The sequence below is a fragment of the Phyllosticta capitalensis genome (assembly GCF_038381095.1).
Source record: "Phyllosticta capitalensis strain CBS 128856 chromosome Unknown BKA78scaffold_5, whole genome shotgun sequence".
In the NCBI taxonomy this organism is placed as follows: domain Eukaryota; kingdom Fungi; phylum Ascomycota; class Dothideomycetes; order Botryosphaeriales; family Phyllostictaceae; genus Phyllosticta; species Phyllosticta capitalensis.
The window spans coordinates 1617934-1636277 of NW_027117443.1; the positions used below are offsets into that span (position 1 = coordinate 1617934).

Consider the following 18344-nt stretch of genomic DNA (forward strand, 5'->3'; position numbering starts at 1 on the left):
TGAGGTCAGATCCCTGTGCAAATGAACGGTAGCATAAATGTGATAGCTGGGGCATTCCATGTTGGGAGACTGGCTTCGATGATGAGATGATTTCGGCTTGGAGTAGCGGTTGAGGAACATTGTGGAGAATTGTTCGCGACGTCTCGTAGGGCGTCTGCGATTGGGCTCACTCCTGCTCGATTGGACTTGTTCAAGCCAGGTAATTCTTGTCCTGGAGAGAAAGTGCCTCGGCGAGGCAAGCACAGGGTCTTGGAGGCGGTCGCGATAACGGCAGCGATAAGCCTTGAAGAACGCCGCGCTCCGAGGCCGTCCGTGCGCGCGCTTGAAAGTTGTCGTCCAGCAAAAACGAGTCGGCCTGACTTTCTCAAGCACCTCTTCGTCCTTTGCGTCGCGTTCTTTTTGTCTTCGCTCCTTCACTTCAATTTCAAGATGGCGGGTGATCCCATGGCTGGTCTCGCTCACTCCGAGGCTCATTACTTTAACAGGTCAGTCGCCACACTTGCGAAAGCTCCTCTCAGGGTTCACGGCTAACATCACGAGCAGTTACAACCACCATGGTTAGTTCACGCCATGTCCAGCTAAAAGTAGCGGTTGCTAACGTGTCGCAAAGGCATCCACGAGGAGATGTTGGTACGTGCCTATGATCCTGCTGCTGCTGCTTCTTCTGCTGTAGCGCGGCGCATCCACGCAGAATCACCCGCTAACACGCACATGTGCTCCTATAGAAAGATGAGGTTCGCACAAGGTCTTATAGGGACTCGATCTACCAGAATCGCCACCTGTTCAAGGACAAGGTCGTCCTCGACGTCGGATGCGGTACATCCATCCTCAGCATGTTTGCAACCCTCCCGAAGCCTGGCCGCCGCCTTGAGAATTGCTAGATTCTAACGTGCGCGCAACCTAGGTTCGCCGTCAAGGCTGGTGCGAAGCACGTCATCGGTGTCGACATGTCCACAATCATCGAAAAGGCCAAGGAGATTGTCGAGGTCAACGGCATGAGCGACAAGATCACCCTCTTGCAAGGCAAGATGGAGGAGGTCGTCCTGCCTTTCCCCCAGGTCGACATCATCATCTCCGAGTGGATGGGCTACTTCTTGCTGTACGAGAGCATGCTTGACACCGTCTTGTTTGCTCGTGACAAGTACCTGGCCCCCGGCGGTCTGATTTTCCCCGACAAGGCCACCATCTACATGGCCGGTATTGAAGACGGCGAATACAAGGACGAGAAGATTGGCTGTGAGTTGTACTCTCCTTTCGGTTCATGCGGATCGCTCACAAAATCAAGTCTGGGACAATGTCTGGGGCTTTGACTACACCCCCTTGAAGCACACCGCCCTGACCGAGCCTCTCGTCGACACGGTCGACATGAAGGCCGTCGTCACCGACCCCGCTCCCGTCTTCAACATTGACCTTTACACGGTCAAGAAGGAAGATCTCGCCTTCCAGGCCAGCTACGAGCTCAACGTTCGTCGCAATGACTTTGTCCACGCCATCATTGCGTGGTTCGACATTGAGTTCAGCGCCTGCCACAAGCCCATCAAGTTCTCGACCGGCCCCCACACCAAGTACACGCACTGGAAACAGACTGTCTTCTACATTCAAGACGTCTTGACCGTCGAGACGGGCGAGAAGATTGTTGGTCAACTGACCAACAGGCCCAACGACAAGAACCCGCGTGACTTGGATATCTCCATCACGTACAAGCTGGAAACTGCCGACCCGGGCAGGGTTGCTTCCGGCGCTGGAGCTTACAAGATGTAGGAAACACGAGCCTCGGAACTGGTGACTTACGCTAATACCCGACAGGTGTTGAGGGTCTTCACACGGACCCTGTTTCCAAGGCGCAAAATACCCCTCCGAACTTCGTAGGGCACACGAGGTCGACGAGACACGCCCGAAATGAGAATCGCGGAGATGTTTTCCAGCATAGACATAGATGCACGACACGCCGGAGATTTCATCAGCAGCATTCAGCGGACGGTGTTTCGCGGCATCCAATGGTTCGTCTTCAAAGACGGGATCCCAAAAAGAAAAGCGGCCAGGGCTTCTTCAAACAAAGTCGCCCTTCCCACGGGTCGCACGGTAGTAGTCAGATTTCATAAGCATCCTGCGGTGTTGGATTGGATGGTGAAAACACATTTTCCTCCACGTTGGTCTCATTGATTGCCCTGTGATTGTTTCTCATTTCCAAATCTTGGCCTGCCCTGCTTTCTGGTTTCCTTTGACGCGACCAGCGGGCGTAACGAAATGCGGCTCTCATTTGCCAATCCAATAGTGTGGTCGACCTCATGTATTCGATACTAACCGCGCTAGGGAGACTTTCAGGCGTCTTGCTCTTTGATCGCTCGACATGTTGCAAGCGAGAAAAGTTACACGAAGTTGGTACCTGAGCATGGCAAAGTCCCCGGCTCGTATTGTCGAAATTCATGGCGCATTGAAAACTTCTGCCTCGTCATTGCCGCGAAGGGTAAACAACGCGAGCGCCTGAATATTGCTTCGTCGAACGCATTGGGAAGCATATGCAGCGAGGCTCAACGATACTTATGCAGGGTTCTCGGTTGGGTTCGCATTCAAGACGCGAGTTTCATGCAGAATGAACGCGCCCCGAAAGAACTAACCAGTCTAGGAGATGCTACGTCAGAAGCACGCGACTTATCAAGTCCCCGCCGTGACTTGGGATTTGTTTCCCTCTGCCACGCGGGAAGAGCCGCTAAGCTGTATGCAAAGCCTATCGTTCCCCGGGTGAAGAAAGCGAGAGATGGGGCCAGGCTTGTGTTTCAGTTGGGGACGGTTGGTAAGTGAACCGCGGCAAAGGGTGGCAATAGTTCACGCACGAGATGGCTACGCGCTTTCAGTGGCTAGCGGTCACCAGTTCGCAACTAGAGACCTGACAGGCGCGTCCTCCCCTTTTCCGAATTCCGGGTGTGCCTGTCAGATTTGTCGTGGTGGAGGAGAAACAAGGTGGGTGACCTGAGATTTTGTCTCCGAACATGAGAGATCCTTACACGGAGGTGGCGGAACCGGGCACCAGTCCAGACAAAAAGACTCGTGTGCTCCTCGCACCTTCGTCGAAAGAAGGACCGAAAGTCTGTCCAACAAAAAGCTCTTGGATGCGGCCTGAAGAAACGCGGGAAGATTTCCGCTAAGATCGAGTCCGAAGGCTTGTTTTTTGAGACCCATTCGTGTGGTCCGCCATGGCGTAGTGCACCAGATCAAGCCGACGCTAGCTCAACACGAGAGGAGACCAGCCGGACTCAGACGCAAGCCTCGCGGCAATCCGCCATTCCTAGCAGGAGCCCAGATGCCCGTGGCCCTGAATCGGACGATTTTCAACCCGTCGGCATGGCGCATGGTGCGCGCGGACTTTGGCCGCCGAACAGCACAACATTCCTTCACTCCAACTCAACGTCCCTCCATCCTCTCTCTGCTGCTGCATCGCCGGAACAGTAGCGGGCAGAGCGACTGCTCGCATATCCGGCCATGGCGCAGTTTGTGACATTGAATGACTCGGTCTTCATGAACGACTTGATAAGCAACATGCCGGATCTTGTAATACAGCAGCGTCCCGACCCGGTTGTCGAGTACATGTACGTGCGGCTCCACATGTCGATCCATCTTGTCCTAACAATACGAGTCAAGGCCCAGGTTCAGCTTCGAGGGGAAACCAAGACCAGAATTGATACCAGAGGAAGACGAGGGAGAAGATGCTGCGCCGGCAGTCGACGTGCCGCGCTGGCGCTCCAATTCTCAAAGGCATTCGCGGACGGCGTCGCTCAGCAGGCCATTTTCCAGAGGACCCCATTTCCGGCAGAGGGAGTCTTCGGTATCTCGAACAGGATCTGTGAGCTCAACTGCAAGGGGCGTCCTCAAAATTGAGCGCTCTATGAGCGTCAGGACGCAAAAGACCTCGTCAGAGACCACTCAGCCAAGCAGACCCCATTCAGCCAGGTCCGACTTGTCCTCCATGTCAAAGGCTGTGAGCGCACGTCAGCCCCCCATTTTCCGTCAACTTTCGAAGGAGATCTACGCCTGCATCATGCGGCAGCTTGAGGTGTTGCACTTTGGAAAAGGCGCGAATAGCTGCACAGCGTGCTACCTGCGAGACTTGCACAGTGTTTCGTTGACTAGCCGCGTGTGGGACAAGGCATCAAGGGCGCATATGTAAGTGGTTTCCAATCTAATAGCATTGATAGACTTACAGGGATCAGGTACTCCACCTTGTGGATTCCAGCGCCAGAGAAACCTGAGTTCGGCAAGACAGCGCCCCCGAAACCAGGCAGGCTGAAGACACTTCGAAAGGTCCTACGAGAAAAGTCTGCATATGGCAGTATGGTGCGCGAGATCAAGGCCTACGAGTTGCAGCAAGCATTTGCCGAAGCAAACTACAACGAAACGCAAGAAATCATCAACGACCTCGCCTCTATCGTTATGGCCTGTCCCAACCTCGAGCGACTAACGGGCTTCCATTGGATATACAGGCATGAATTTGATCGCTTAAACCATGCTCTGTCTTCAAGATTACACCTCAAGGAACGCGCTTGGTTGATCTCGCAGCCTATCAACCATCAGCCCATTTCACTGGAAAAGACCTCGCGTGTAGCAGCATTGCAATTGTACCCGGGCCCAACGGAGCTTTTCTTGCATCATCATGATTACAGCACCAATCTCAAGACGCTTTTCTTGCACGGCGAGGGTACGAGCATCATGGATTTCCGGTCATTCGTTGCTACATTTCGCAAACTTCAACATCTTGAGGATCTTCATCTTTCCAATTTCTCATCCGCTGACTTCAACGACCGCACTTTGGGAGCCATACCGCCACTGAAGCGCCTTCGTCTCGATGCCCTGGACGGCGTCACGGACAAGGGCCTTATGCGCTTTTCTCGCTCCGCAGCCGCCAAAGGACTCGCTTCTCTCTCCTTGGTTGACCTGGAAATTATCGATCTTTTAATTGTTGTTTCTTTCCTCGAAAATTGCACCTCGCTCGAGCGTTTCACAATCGTTCAAGAGGGCTCTCCAGGGGTTGCGCCATTTACGCCCGTCTACCGTCCAGTTTTCAGCTCTCCTTCTCTCCGGTACTTGCACTGGGACATTCTAATGCCAGGCGCGGCCACCGAGGAGTTGGCCATCTCTATTTCCGAGGGCACGTTTCCTGCCCTTCGCCGGCTGCGAGCTCCCGCCGATCACAACGGCCACCTGCAGGCTGTTTGCAAGCCAATCTCCAACATCATGCACCCCTCGGACGCACAACTACTCAAGGAGCAGGATCTCGCCGATGAACACGATTCGAAGTTAGACGAAGACGTTTGCTTCCCGCCATCGACGACCCTGCCTCCAATAATATCAACAACGCTCGAAACGGTCGAAGAAATACCCCCTGTCAAGCCTTCAACGCGCACCCTCCCTGCTGCTCGCCAGGCCGCGCAGTCCCGCATCGACGCCTCCGCGTCGCTGTCCTTCACGTCTCTGTCTGGCTCTGGAGGCGCCTCGAGCGTTGAAACTACCGGGACCAGGAGTCGCGGGTCGAGCATGTCCAGCGTTGCAAGTACCGGCGCCATCACGTCCATCCACATGCCTACCAACAACACCAACGGCAACGCGAGCAAACCACACATGCAGGTCGTCATCGAGGAAGAAGGTGTCGTGCACTCTCGCTACACTTTCAGCGGTTCGATGGGTACCCCTGGTTTACAAGTCGAGTACTGGCTTGAGCCCGATGTCGAAGGCAGCGAAGAGGCGGTCGTGCGGGCTACGGACCTGCTGGGCGTCCGCATGAGGAGGCCGGTCAGGACGTGGGGAGGATCCGACGCTGATGGGGTCGATTGTGCGGGGATGGGCGCCGAGGAGACGGGCGGCAGGTGGCATACGCCCAGGAGAAGAATCGTGCCGCTCGAGCTGGGAGACTTCTTCTGAGATCTTTCCCGTAGTCTTACCTGCGTGGAGGCATATTGGATGAAGCTTGGGAACTGGGTAATGTCAATGTGTAATTTTGCTGATTCGTTGCGAGATACCCCTACGCATGAGTAGGTTTTAGCCAGTAAATGTTTAGAACCCCGTTTGTCTTCACAGCTGTACCGACGAGTGCTTTTTATTGCAATAACAGGATTCGCAGGAGAAACATTCCCGTCGATGCAACCCACGGGTTGCAGGACTAGAGTGCCTCGGTACTAGCGTCCCAGGGTCGACGCGCAGAGCATCCAATGCCGTCCAGACATGGCAGCGATGGCAAGACACCGCAGGAGCTTTCATCATTGTTGAAAAAATTCACGGCTTAAGGTCGCGACAGAGCTATCATCCACGTGCATGACCGGCCAGCGTCGAGCCTTGCCTTCTAGAGCAGTCAGTGCGAGCTGCGCAAACAAGTCATGCCCACATCCGCTTTTCCATTCGATAGCCGGACGCATCAAGGCTTCTGCGTTGGTCGATGGACGACGTGCAAACAATGCTACCGCCGCAGCTGGCTGAGAGCGGCAGGGCAGGGCAACTGTAAGGTAACGTTTGGTGGACGTTTTCCCCAAAGTCCTTGCCTCACATTCTGGTACCGATTGGGCCGTGACAGAAGAAATGCATGCATTAGCCACATTTGCCAGGCGACGGGCCGAGCAGCCAGCTAGGCACTCTGGTCAAGGCGGGCGACGACGACATTGGGCGTGCTGCGGAGAATGAGGACGAAGATGATGTATATGCTTGCTCGGGTCGGGTAGGTGCAGCTTGTGCTCGGATACCTGAAGCTTGAGGGTACAAGAGGAGAGGAGCAGTGCCGGAATGGAGGTGGCTGTTTGCGGTGGAGCGCAGGCAGGCGTAGAACCGAAGCGGAGCGATGCCCAGAGCGGAGACGGCGGGAGGAGGAGACACAGAGTCAGCTGCTGTGGAGAGCGGAAAGGGAGAGAGTGTGTGGTGGTGACTAGGAGGATGGCGAATGTGGTGGAGCGCTTGCCGCTAGGCCCGTTTGGAGCGGGTCGTCACAAAGTTAGTTGAGCGTTCTCTGTGACCGCGCAACCTTCGAACCAGCTTGTCCACACTCGATCTCTGCATCGTCGTTCTCCCACCTCTCACTATTTTGGCCTGCAGGGCTCTCTCCTATACAGGTCCCTCTCCTCCAAAATTCGCCGTGCGCCCGCCGTTTACGCGTGCGACCTGCGACCCGACAGCGCCCGTAGCCTCTTGACTTGGCCGGCCAGCAGCCCGGCGGCACACACCTTGCTCGTCTGCGTCGCTTTCGCGTCAACCTAACACCGCTCCGACTCTGCACCATCGACCTTACCTTCTCCTCTGCCTCTCCAGCAGACTCACCACCTCTCCCCTACAATCATGTCAGACACACAGTCACGGCCGGCCGCTCCACGCGGTCGAAGCTCAGCTCGCGGTGGCCGGGGCGGCTACAGCTCCCGTGGCCCCAGGACGCACAAACAAGTCAACGGTTCTCACAAGAGCGCTACCTCAACCGACGCGTCAGCCGAAGAAGGCGAGCTCGGCCAAATGAAGCAAGAATACGCAAACCAATTGGCGACCATCAAGGAGACGTTCCCTGACTGGACCGACCTCGACCTGCTTCTGGCTTTGCAGGAGAGCGACGGCGATCTCAACGTCGCAAGCGAAAAGATTCTTGAGGGTGGGTGCTTTCTTGCCCTTGCCGTGTCTCTTGCTCGTCTGCTGACCCTTGACTACCTCCAGGCCAAGTATCCCAGTTCGCTGAAGTTCCTAAGAAGAACGACAGGTCCCGCTCCAAGGTCAAGGAGAATGCCCCATCCAACACTGATTCGGCGGCGATGACATCTGGAGCCACTCGTGGAAGGGGCCGTTTCGAGGGCACACGCGGCGGACGTGGACGTGGTACTGAGCGAGGCCGTGGTGGATTCCGTGGTGGCCGCGGTGGAGCGCATGCTGCGAACGGCGCCCGCTCTGGAGGACCTGTGTCTGTTCCCACGGCCGAGTCGAACGCGTGGGACAACACGCAGCTGGACACTAGCTCTGCTGGAGCTTGGGACACTGTTGCGCAACCCGACACGGGTAGTGGAGACAACACTTGGGACAAGGCGGGCACCTCCGAGGCCGCGCCAGCGCCTGCTCCTGAAGCAGTCAAGAGCAGCATCATTGCAGAGGCTCCCAAGAAGACCTGGGCCAGCATGTTTGCGAAGCCCAAGCCGGCACCCGCGCCCCCCAAGCCAGCTGTTGCTGCACCTCCTCCGGAACCCGCCGCGCCCGCCGCGCCTGTGGAGCCCGAAACGAACAAGCAAGCCGAAGCTGTGCAGTCCGAAGAGCTGCCAATCCCTCCCGTTGCTGACGAAGTTCCGGCCTCGGAGCCTCAAGCCGCAGCTCCTGAGCCGCCCAAGACCGTGCCGGAAGTTCAGGAAGCTACACCTGCCCAGCTTGCTCCCTCGACGGATGAGCTTACCGAAGAGAACCTCGAGAATTTGCCCAATGTTGCGGAGCCTGCCCCTACCGGCACGGCTGCTAGCACAGTCGCGAGCGGCAGCACGATTGGCGTTGCGACGCCGTTGCCTGCGTCTCAGCGCACCACCCCGGCCACACGTCCAGTTCTGGGAGGATTTGCTACCACCGCACACAAGGCAACTGCTGCTACACCTCGCACTGGCAGCTACCAAAGGAAGGTTCTGGAGCAGCAGGAGGCTGTCGTCATGCCGGGCAACCATGCTGTTGACCGCGCTGCTGTGCAGTTTGGAAGCATGGGATTGAATGGAGATGCCTCATTGGATGTGGACGAGGACCGTGAGGAAGCAGAGACTCGCGCTCAGCCGCCGCAGCACTCTCCAACTCAGCAGCCAAAGGCTTCGCTCCCTCCTGCGCCCCGCCCGCCCGTTCAAAACGAGCCCCAAGTCCAGGAGTCTGTTCCGACGCCCAAACCCGCTCCCGGTCTTCCTCCTGTTGCCCAGCACCAGCCAATTGCTCCTCAGCAGCAGTCGCCTGCTATTCCCAACCAGCAGACTCAACCCTACAACCAATTCGGCCGCTTCGGCCAAAACATCCCAACGGAGCCCGCCGCCCAGAAGCCCTACGATCCTTTCGCGGCTCCCGTCTCTCAGCCCACCCAATTCGACAGCTTCCCGAGCCACTCCCAGGGTCTCCAGCACTCTCAGGCTCCTTCCACTCTTGGTGGATTCTCCACTGCTCCAAACGACTACTCGTCGTACTACACCTCAGAGAACCAGCGTAACGCGTACCAGAACTACTATGGTTCATTCGGACAACAAGCCGGCGGAAACCAGCAGGACGCGGACGCTCAGCAGCCAAAGCCCGCCGCCTTTGGACAAGCCGCCGACTCCGCATTTCCCACCACCCAACCCCAGCAGGTAGGCACATTCCCGCATCACGTCTCACAGCAATTTCAGAACCCAGAACGCCGCCAGGTTTCTTCGAAGGAGAATCCACAAGGTCCATGGTCCCACAAAGGCCATGAGGATCCTGGCGTGTCACAGCCGAGGGCTTCACTGGGACCAATGACATCCATCACAAATCGATCACCTTCTAATACGACTCAACAGACTCAGAACCGCTATGGAGACGCCCAAAACAGCGGTCAGAACACCCCTGCTCCTTCGATTGCTGCTCAGCACCATCCTGCAGCTCAATCTCAACACATGCACCAGCCCCACGGCCAGACTGGCCACGGAGCATTCCCTTACGCGAACCACCCTTACTACAGCAGCCCTTACTACAGTGCCTACATGAACCAGTACGGAGGCGCCTACGGCCAGCAGGGCTACGGTGCTCCTTTCGGCAAGGGTATGTACGGCCAACCTCACCACGGCTACGGAATGTCTCCCCAAACGACTTACGATGCGCACGCGTCTTCTCCGGCCAACGTTGGCGGATTTGGCGCCTCTTCTATGCATGGCCGCGAGAGCGCTCTTGGTGGCGGTCTCGGCGACTACCGCGCCAGCTCCAGCCAGCCTACCCAGACACAGCAGCACACTGCCAGCAGCGGTGCCTTTGGCGCCATGCCCGACGTCTTTGGACGCAGCCAGGGAATGTTCCCCGGTCAGACCCAGCCCTACGGACAGCAGCAGACTGCTTCCCAGGCTGCGAACGAGGATTCCTTGAAGCCATTTGGCGACAAGGCCCCATCTGGACCTAGTCCTTCGGCGCTGGGTCAGCCTGGTCGTCCTGGATCTGCCACCAACTCGGTCGGTCAGGGTGCTCAGTCTGGTCTTCCTCCGCCCCAATCCCACCAAGGCTTTGGATACCCCGGTTCGGGCTACGGATTGGGTGGACTTGGTGGACACCAGGCGGGCCAGAGCCACGGTGGCGGATACGGTGGTTACGGCGCCGGTTTCGGCGGCAGCTATGGCAACTACGGTCGTGGAGGCGGCTGGGGCGGCAATTATGGTCATTAATCGTTGGCGTTCATGGATCAACCGGTTCAAAAAGCTCTCTCACTCATGGAAAGTGTGGATACTGGACTGGCTTGCGATTGCGGAAATGGGTCATCGGTTTGCAATGGTCTAAAGTTGCGTACCAACAGTGGAATTAGGTCACGAAGGTCGAAATGGCAACACGCATGGTCACGGTGGGAGGTTTTGTATTACCACAACTCGGCTCTCAAAAGGTTATCTGCTGCTCATTCTCTTTTCAGTCAGTCCTCCTCGTTGGTGCGAGAACGTTTTCCTCTCAGTCCAACGGGGGTCAAAGAGGACATGGGAAGTTCATTGTACGGGTTTCTTTTTCAACTTTTTCCTTTCCTTTTTTCTGGTTGACGGTGTTCAAGCAGTAGTCGAGCTTCTGCTCGGGGTATCGGTTCGCCTCGTCGGGCGATATCTGGAGTCATACGCGAGGATGAGATGAGGGATTGCAATTATCTAAACAACAATGAGACCATGATGTCTGTTGCCATGACATGTTTTTGTTTTGCCCCGCCCAGTGAGCTGTGTCGCGTGTGCGACGACGAAGTCGGCACCCCCCTGTGCTGGTGCGGAGTAACCTGAGCTTAAGTCCGAATTGATGAATTTGGGACAGCTCTCCCTAGTTCTCCCTAGCTCGCATCTTCGCCAAAAAGCCCGTTGGCACATTCGCGCTTCCAAGCTTTCTCAACAACGGCGACTTGCGATCAATCGCTCACCGATGGCTCGAAAGGCCGCGAAGTCGAGTTCCAAGGGAGCAGTGCGACCGTCGAAAGCTCCCGCAACCGCACCGCCGCCGTTTTCTCCCGTTCCGGCCTCTCTCGACCCATTCGTTGAGGCGCTCGATCCCTCGAAAGTCTACATTACGCACATCGACACGTTTCCGGTCGAGTTCAAAAAACAAGTCTTCGCGATCCCCATCGCCCTCAATGTCCTCATCTGTCTCGTCATCCTGTGGCGCGCCTACATGGCTTTGCCGACGTACTGGGAATTGGTTCTTGCGGCGCTGGGCAACGACACGGCGTACAGCGTAACACGCGACACCAAGACTTGGGTTGAGCTGCTTACGATAGCGGCCAAGCGGTCGATCATCTTCATATTGGACTACCTGCTCGTCGTGGTGGTGGGCAACTGGCCGCTCACATTCTTCCTGGAGTCGCCCGACAGCGCCGCATCATGGCGATTTCAGACGGGCTTCCGCGCACGCGAGGTATATGTGCGGAGAAGCCGCACCTGGGGCCGTGAAGAGCTGTTCGGTGACGAGTCGACATTCAAGGGTGAGGACAGCCCATTCTTCATGACGCGCATCCTGCCGGCGATCGAGAAGCGCTTCGTGCGTGAGAAGACGGGCTACGTCATGATGAACGACAGCTGGGATCTGGACTACAACGCCATGGTGCGGGCGACGAAGCTGTTAGACAAGAAGCAGGTCGACGAGGCGCCGTTTCAAAAGAGCGTGTGGGTGTACGCCGGCGACGAGGTGGGCTGGTGCGTGTGGGAGGTGCACAAGCTGGACGAGGGCCCTGGCGCCGCGGACGAAGACGAGGGTCGCAAGAAGATTGTTGCGTTCAAGGACCGCTTGGATGCCATTGGCAAGGAGTCCCTCTTCTTCCGGTGGATCGAAATCGTCCAGTACGAGAGCAGCCAGCCCGGTGGATTTACTCCTCAGCGCCAGGAGGCTGCTGTAAAGCAGGCGAAGGAGCTTTTCGAATCGCACGGAATCGATTTCGAAAAGTTTATCCAATCCGTCGGCGGACTTGACGATCTGCCCGGCTTCGACCAACCGGCCAAATGAAGACTTAGCAAGAGCAAGTCTACGGTTCGATTTGATTCTACTGTATCTTTTGGGCCAGTCTTGTACAGTGCTGGTAGCGAGACGGGCTTCGTCTCAACGCCAAGGCAGCGCGACGCAGCTGCAACGATGGGAGTTTTTCAGTGCGCCATTGAATTTTGCTCGCTGGCTTGGAGAAGGCTAGCAAAACCGATCCAAATCTAGGAAATTATCCGTTCTGGTCGGTCAGCATGCGAGACGTCTTTCACTTCAGACATCATTCTCCCCTAGAGCGGAGAAATCTCCGAGGCATCTTGATACCCATACGGCGCATATAGCTTCGAGGTACGAAATACTGAATTAATTGTCGATGGTCCACATCAACTTCGAATCCCTAAGAGCATGTCTAAGAATAATCTAGCCGAGCGAGTCTACTGTAGTCCACCAATTGACCCCGGTCATTGACGTTTCCTAATGTGGATGGTCATCATGTGATCAGCCTCTTACATCTCGGACAGCGAAAGGCTTCACTGTGTTTCTCCCAAACTTTTCGCGCTCTACCCTCGACCATTACGTCTGGCAGGTGTATCATCTTCGAATACCTCGACCCCTCTTCAGAGCCCATGGGTATAGGAAATCGAAATGGCTCCTTCGTCCACGTCCCCACTCTTAAGCCTGCCCCGCGAACTGAGAGACATCATCTTGAAGCATGTTGTCAGTGATCCAGTCGGTCTCCGCTATGAATATGGCACCGGACGCCTAGTCCCCGCCAGCGTCAGAAACTCCCAAAGGACTACTGCAGTATCCCTGGAACTGGACTCGACTCGTGCAAGCTGCAACCGCGAGGAAGAAGAAGCGGCGAAAGAGCAAGCAGAAAAAGCAGCAGCAAAAGCAGAACAAAACTTCTGGGCAGTGCGGCGGGTGAACCGCCAACTCCGCAATGAAACGGTCTACCTGCCTCTCGCCAGCAATGCCATCGTCTTCGACAACCTCCACCTCAGCACGCGCGGCCACATCTCGCGGCCCAACTTCCGCAAGTACTTCAACCGCTGGGACACGGAGTTTAGCGAGGAGCCCGCCAGCCCGCGCGACGACATGGTGGCCAAGCCCATTGCGGCTCGCGTACGGAGCTTCCTGATGCGCACTTCTCCCGCGCAACGAGCCCGCCTACGAGGAGTTACCGTCGTCGAGGTGCGGCCGCTGGGTCACCTGGCGGCGCTCTACGACGTGCTGGACGAGTTTGGCGTCGGGGGAGGCTTCATGGGACTGACAGGCGTCGAGCTTCGCCTCGTCATCGTGCCCAGCGTCATTGGCACGTTTGACTTTGAGCGGTACTTTGTGACGCAGATGCGGCGGTGCCTGCAGTCCAAGTGGTTCAACGAGTCGAGGCATCACGTCCGCTTTGAGCTCGACGAGGGCTTTGAGGGGTTGGAGGATTGGATCAAGTGCGAATTTCCGACGCAGGTCAATGTGCAGGCGCAGAGCATTTTGTTGGCGCAGGTGCGTGTGATTAAGAGGTTGGCGAAGTGTCTAGATGGGGAAGAGATGCAGGAAGGGGAATGGGCTGGGGTGGAGCCGTTGGAAATATGGAGGCTAGAAGAGGAGGACTGATGGAATATCAACGTACTGTAGAGCTGGGGAATTGTCGTTTGGGATTATCTGATGTTCGGGGGATAAAATGCGCAGTAAACGTTGGGACTTTTTCTCTTGCTACTAGAAGGTGCGTCTAGCTGAATCTAGACGTGGTCTTGGACCACGCAAGAAGCAAACGGAATCATGACAGGCAAACGCCAACGACAGAGTCTGACGCGGCAGCAACGAATCACTGAGCTCTCAAATAAGCGAAGAATAGTTGAGGCCACTATCAGGAATGCAATGCGAACCGTGCAACGAGGTGTTGTGAATAGATCATACGTTCGTTGCCACTGCTGACAACAGGCGGCGCCTGATTGGCTGCCGTGGTCAATGGATAGAGCATCAGATATCCAAACAAGAAGGTTAAAAGGGTCCTCCCAGGCTGTCGGGCACCGTTTTCGATTCATCATCCTCGAAATAAATCTTCTGCCAACTGCTACTCTTTTTCTAACCACCGATTCTTTCCCTCAATCCAAACAATCGACCAAGTCAACCCCGATCCAACACAATGTCTGCTGCTCCCATCAACGCCGTTCCGGCCACCTGCTGCAAGCGCGACGGCTCTGGATGTGTCTGCGCTCAAGAGGCTACCTGCTCCTGCGGCAAGCAAAAGGCCCTGAACTGCACCTGTGAGAAGGCTTCTGTCGAGAACCACGTCTCTGGTGCTACTTGCTCCTGCGGTATGTCTTGTATTGCCCGTCGAAGCATGTCACGTGCTCTTAGGTATGCTCTATTTCGAGAGGCCTGTTTTTGATAACTTCCCGTAGGCCAGCGTGCTGCTGGAGCATGCACATGCAACCGCGCCGGCGAAGAGAACACCATCAGCGGCGACAAGTGCGCTTGCGGAAAGCGCGCAAGCAGTAGGTCCCCAGCAAACATGGACGGAGAAGCAGGCCGATACTAATCAGAGGTAGACTCTTGTACTTGCTCGGGCACCGAGGCGGGCGCAAGACCTGACTTGGAGACGGACTTTACGACTCGCAAGTAGATGCGCCATAGACGACCATGTCTCACAGGGCTGGGAATAGGGAGCTTGGCATGGCTCGGTGGTGTTGACGGCGTATGGTTCATCAAGTTTCATGGGAACGGGTGGAGGGTTCTTTTGCTTTTGTGTGGTTTTGAATATCAGAATTGATTCAAGTGGAAGATGCAGTATTTATACGCGTAATTGCGACTTCAAGGTGCGCAGATCATGGGTGGTGCCCATCCTGATCCCAAATGTCGATCACCCCTCGCCCCCCGTTCGGCAATACCTAGCTTCCGTTAGCTGGACCTTGCATGTCTTCAGCCTCTCTCTCTACCTCTGTGGTAGGTAGTCTGACGAAACATCGACTTTGCGACCATCACACCCGCTGACAGGACCGCCTGTGTTGAACCCTCCCACCTCACGTTCTACCTGCTTGCACGAGCGCGTGTGCGCCCCATCCATCCCGCCAGACGCTCTCCCGATCTATCCTCCGCTCCACCCCCTAACATTCCACTCGCCCTCCGTACTCGCGCCGACCCAACCAATTCTCCTCGACACCCGAGCTGCCCAAGCTCTGACAATCTGGCGGACGCCCGCCGTTGGCGAGGCCAAGAAGCATTCGACACCATAGTCGACCCTCGCGACCATGGCCTCCAACTCGGGCAGCGGCGGTCTGTTCAGCCGCGGGAACTCGGGGCCTCAAAACTCGATGCGCGGCCTCGTCTCCTTCATCGCCGACCTGCGAAATGCACGCGCTCGCGAGCTCGAGGAGAAGCGCATCAATAAGGAGCTGGCAAACATTCGTCAAAAGTTCAAGGAGGGCGGCCTCAACGGCTATTCCAAGAAGAAATATGTCTGCAAGCTGCTGTACATTTATATCCTCGGCTGGAACGTCGACTTTGGCCATTTGGAAGCCGTCAACCTCATCTCAGCCAACAAGTACTCGGAGAAGCAGATTGGGTACCTGGCCGTGACGCTTTTCCTGCACGAAGAGCACGAGCTCCTGCACCTTGTCGTCAACAGCATCCGCAAAGACCTCCTGGACCACAACGAGCTCAACAACTGCCTGGCGCTCCACGCCATTGCAAATGTGGGTGGCAAGGAAATGGGCGAGGCCCTGAGTGCCGACGTCCACCGGTTACTGATTTCGCCCACCTCGAAATCCTTCGTCAAGAAAAAGGCCGCCTTGACGCTGCTGCGTCTCTACCGAAAATACCCTGGGATAGTGCAGCAGGAGTGGGCAGAGCGGATAATAGCATTGATGGACGATCCGGACATGGGAGTCGCGCTTTCGGTGACGTCGTTGGTCATGGCAATGGTGCAGGACAATCCCCAGTCGTACAGGGGAAGCTACAGCAAAGCTGCGAACCGATTGAAAAAGATTGTCGTGGACAACGAGTGCGCCGCGGACTATCTCTACTACAAGGTACCCTGTCCGTGGATTCAGGTCAAGCTCCTCCGGCTGCTGCAGTACTATCCGCCCTCTGAAGACACCCATATCCGAAACCTGATTCGCAACTCGGTGCAACGTATTCTGGATTCGGCCATGGAAATGCCCAAAAACGTGCAGCAAAACAATGCGCAGAATGCTGTCCTCTTTGAAGCCATCAACCTAGTCATCCACCTGGACACGGAGCATGATCTGATGGTGCAGATATCTTCTCGGTTGGGCAAATTCATCCAATCCCGCGAAACAAATGTCCGGTACCTCGGCCTGGAGGCCATGACGCATTTGGCCGCGCGAGCAGAGACTCTGGACCCCATCAAGAAACACCAGAGCATCATCATTGGCTCATTGAGGGATAGAGATATTAGCGTGCGTCGACAGGGATTGGATCTTTTGTACAGCATGTGCGACTCGACCAACGCTCAGCCTATCGTCTCGGAACTCCTCAAGTATCTCCAAACGGCAGATTTCGCAATCAGGGAGGAGATGGTGCTCAAGATTGCGATTCTGACCGAAAAGTACGCCACGGACGTGCAATGGTATGTCGACATCACCTTGAAGCTGATTGCCATGGCCGGCGATCATGTCAGCGACGAAGTCTGGCAGCGTGTGATCCAAATCGTCACGAACAACGAAGAGCTCCAGGTGTATGCGGCACAAAACATCTTGCAATACATCAAAATGGAGCACTGTCACGAGACTCTTGTCAAGATCGGTGGGTACCTCCTCGGCGAGTTTGGCCACTTGATTGCAGACAACAAGGGCTGCAACCCAATCGAGCAGTTCATGGCATTGCGATCAAAGATGCTGGGCTGCTCGTCAAGCACGCGAGCCATCATCCTCTCCTCTTTCATCAAATATGTCAACCTCTTCCCGGAAATCAAACCGCAACTCCTCCAGGTCTTCCAAGACTTTAGCTACACACTCGACCCTGAACTGCAGCAAAGAGCATGCGAGTACCATGCCTTGGCTACTCTACCCACCGACGACCTGCTGCGGACAGTGTGTGATGAGATGCCACCTTTCCCTGAGCGGGCCTCTGCCTTGCTATCCCGACTGCACCAAAAGCATGCCGGTTCGAGCGACAAGAGGACTTGGGTTGTTGGTGGCCGGGATGCAAACGCGGATCCCAAGGAATTCAATCTTGTCCAAAACACAGGGCTCAAGCGCTCCTTCACCAACGCTCCGTCAAACAATGGCACAGCAGCCGCCAACGGCACGAACGGCGCTTCCAACGGCACGAAAGATCTTGCAGGCTTGGATCTCATCAACGTGGACAGCGGCAAGGGTGCAAACCTTGCCAGTGCCGCTCACTTGAGTCCCGACTGGGAAATTGGATACAACCGACTCCTGTTACGTGCTGAAGGTGTGCTATACGAAGATGCTCAAATTCAAATCGGCCTGCGCTCGGAATACCGCGGGGAGCTGGGCTGCATCATCCTCTACTTTACCAACAAGTCCTCCTACCCCATGGGCTCGTTCACCACCACCCTTGACAACCGTTCCGCCGAAAGTCTCAAGACTGACATCAAGTCCCTCCCCGACACAAACGTCCATTCCGATGCCCAGGCCCAACAAATGATCATGTTCGAGGCGAAGAGCGTATTCACTGAGCCCCCAACTATTCGCATTTCTTACTTGGCTGGCTCGCTGCAAGCTCTGACATTACAGCTCCCCGTCACTCTGCACAAGTACATGGAAGGCGCCGAGCTCTCGGCCGACGACTTCTTCAAGCGGTGGAAGCAGATTGGAGGTGCCCCTCGCGAAGCGCAAAAGATCTTCGGTCTCGTCTCCAAGAACCGCGTGACAAACCCCACGCTCACACGCAAGATTGTCGAGGGCTTCAAGTGGGGCGTGTTGGACGGCCTGGATCCAAACTCGCGCAACCTGGTTGGCGCAAGCGTTTTGCACACGCACGACGGAGGCCGATTTGGATGCTTGTTGCGTCTAGAGCCCAACTACGACACCATGGTAAGTTTGCTGTTTATCTCCACTACGAAGCCTGCCACTCACCAACCTAGATGTACCGCCTCACCATCCGCGCGACCGATGAAGCTGTGCCCCCGGTGCTGCTCAAGCTTATGGTTGACCGCCTGTCACAGGGCGAGTCTGTTAATAACAATGGCGGCCTTTAGCCTGTTGTCTTTGGCCATGCCTGTTTCTCCA

At 56.1% G+C, this 18344-nt stretch overlaps 7 protein-coding genes across 7 annotated transcripts; all 7 read left to right on the forward strand.

The window, feature by feature from the left end:
- Window positions 1-429: 429 nt before the first annotated feature.
- On the forward strand, window positions 430-1761 carry BKA78DRAFT_251231 (S-adenosyl-L-methionine-dependent methyltransferase; the record flags this gene model as incomplete). Its single annotated transcript, XM_066884635.1, has 6 exons — window positions 430-485; window positions 544-557; window positions 611-630; window positions 726-835; window positions 905-1236; window positions 1286-1761. 6 exons carry the CDS (start codon window positions 430-432, stop codon window positions 1759-1761), a joined length of 1008 nt encoding a protein of 335 aa, XP_066744474.1.
- A 1719-nt stretch (window positions 1762-3480) lies between these two features.
- On the forward strand, window positions 3481-5913 carry BKA78DRAFT_352913 (uncharacterized protein; the record flags this gene model as incomplete). Its single annotated transcript, XM_066891444.1, has 3 exons — window positions 3481-3587; window positions 3640-4161; window positions 4209-5913. The coding sequence occupies 3 exons, from the start codon at window positions 3481-3483 to the stop codon at window positions 5911-5913; spliced, it is 2334 nt and encodes a 777-aa protein (XP_066744475.1).
- Window positions 5914-7311: 1398 nt separating this feature from the next.
- BKA78DRAFT_352914 (uncharacterized protein) lies at window positions 7312-10355 on the forward strand (the record flags this gene model as incomplete). The annotated part of the gene is made up of 2 exons (XM_066891445.1): window positions 7312-7612; window positions 7675-10355. 2 exons carry the CDS (start codon window positions 7312-7314, stop codon window positions 10353-10355), a joined length of 2982 nt encoding a protein of 993 aa, XP_066744476.1.
- Window positions 10356-11079: 724 nt separating this feature from the next.
- On the forward strand, window positions 11080-12153 carry BKA78DRAFT_295694 (uncharacterized protein; the record flags this gene model as incomplete). The annotated part of the gene is made up of 1 exon (XM_066886515.1): window positions 11080-12153. One exon carries the CDS (start codon window positions 11080-11082, stop codon window positions 12151-12153), a length of 1074 nt encoding a protein of 357 aa, XP_066744477.1.
- A 618-nt stretch (window positions 12154-12771) lies between these two features.
- On the forward strand, window positions 12772-13740 carry BKA78DRAFT_352916 (uncharacterized protein; the record flags this gene model as incomplete). Its single annotated transcript, XM_066891446.1, has 1 exon — window positions 12772-13740. One exon carries the CDS (start codon window positions 12772-12774, stop codon window positions 13738-13740), a length of 969 nt encoding a protein of 322 aa, XP_066744478.1.
- Window positions 13741-14272: 532 nt separating this feature from the next.
- On the forward strand, window positions 14273-14752 carry BKA78DRAFT_352917 (uncharacterized protein; the record flags this gene model as incomplete). The annotated part of the gene is made up of 3 exons (XM_066891447.1): window positions 14273-14444; window positions 14532-14624; window positions 14679-14752. 3 exons carry the CDS (start codon window positions 14273-14275, stop codon window positions 14750-14752), a joined length of 339 nt encoding a protein of 112 aa, XP_066744479.1.
- A 300-nt stretch (window positions 14753-15052) lies between these two features.
- On the forward strand, window positions 15053-18339 carry BKA78DRAFT_138052 (adaptin N terminal region-domain-containing protein). Its single transcript, XM_066882705.1, has 2 exons — window positions 15053-18149; window positions 18200-18339. Exons 1-2 carry the CDS (start codon window positions 15378-15380, stop codon window positions 18311-18313), a joined length of 2886 nt encoding a protein of 961 aa, XP_066744480.1. The 5' UTR covers window positions 15053-15377; the 3' UTR covers window positions 18314-18339.
- Window positions 18340-18344: the final 5 nt, after the last annotated feature.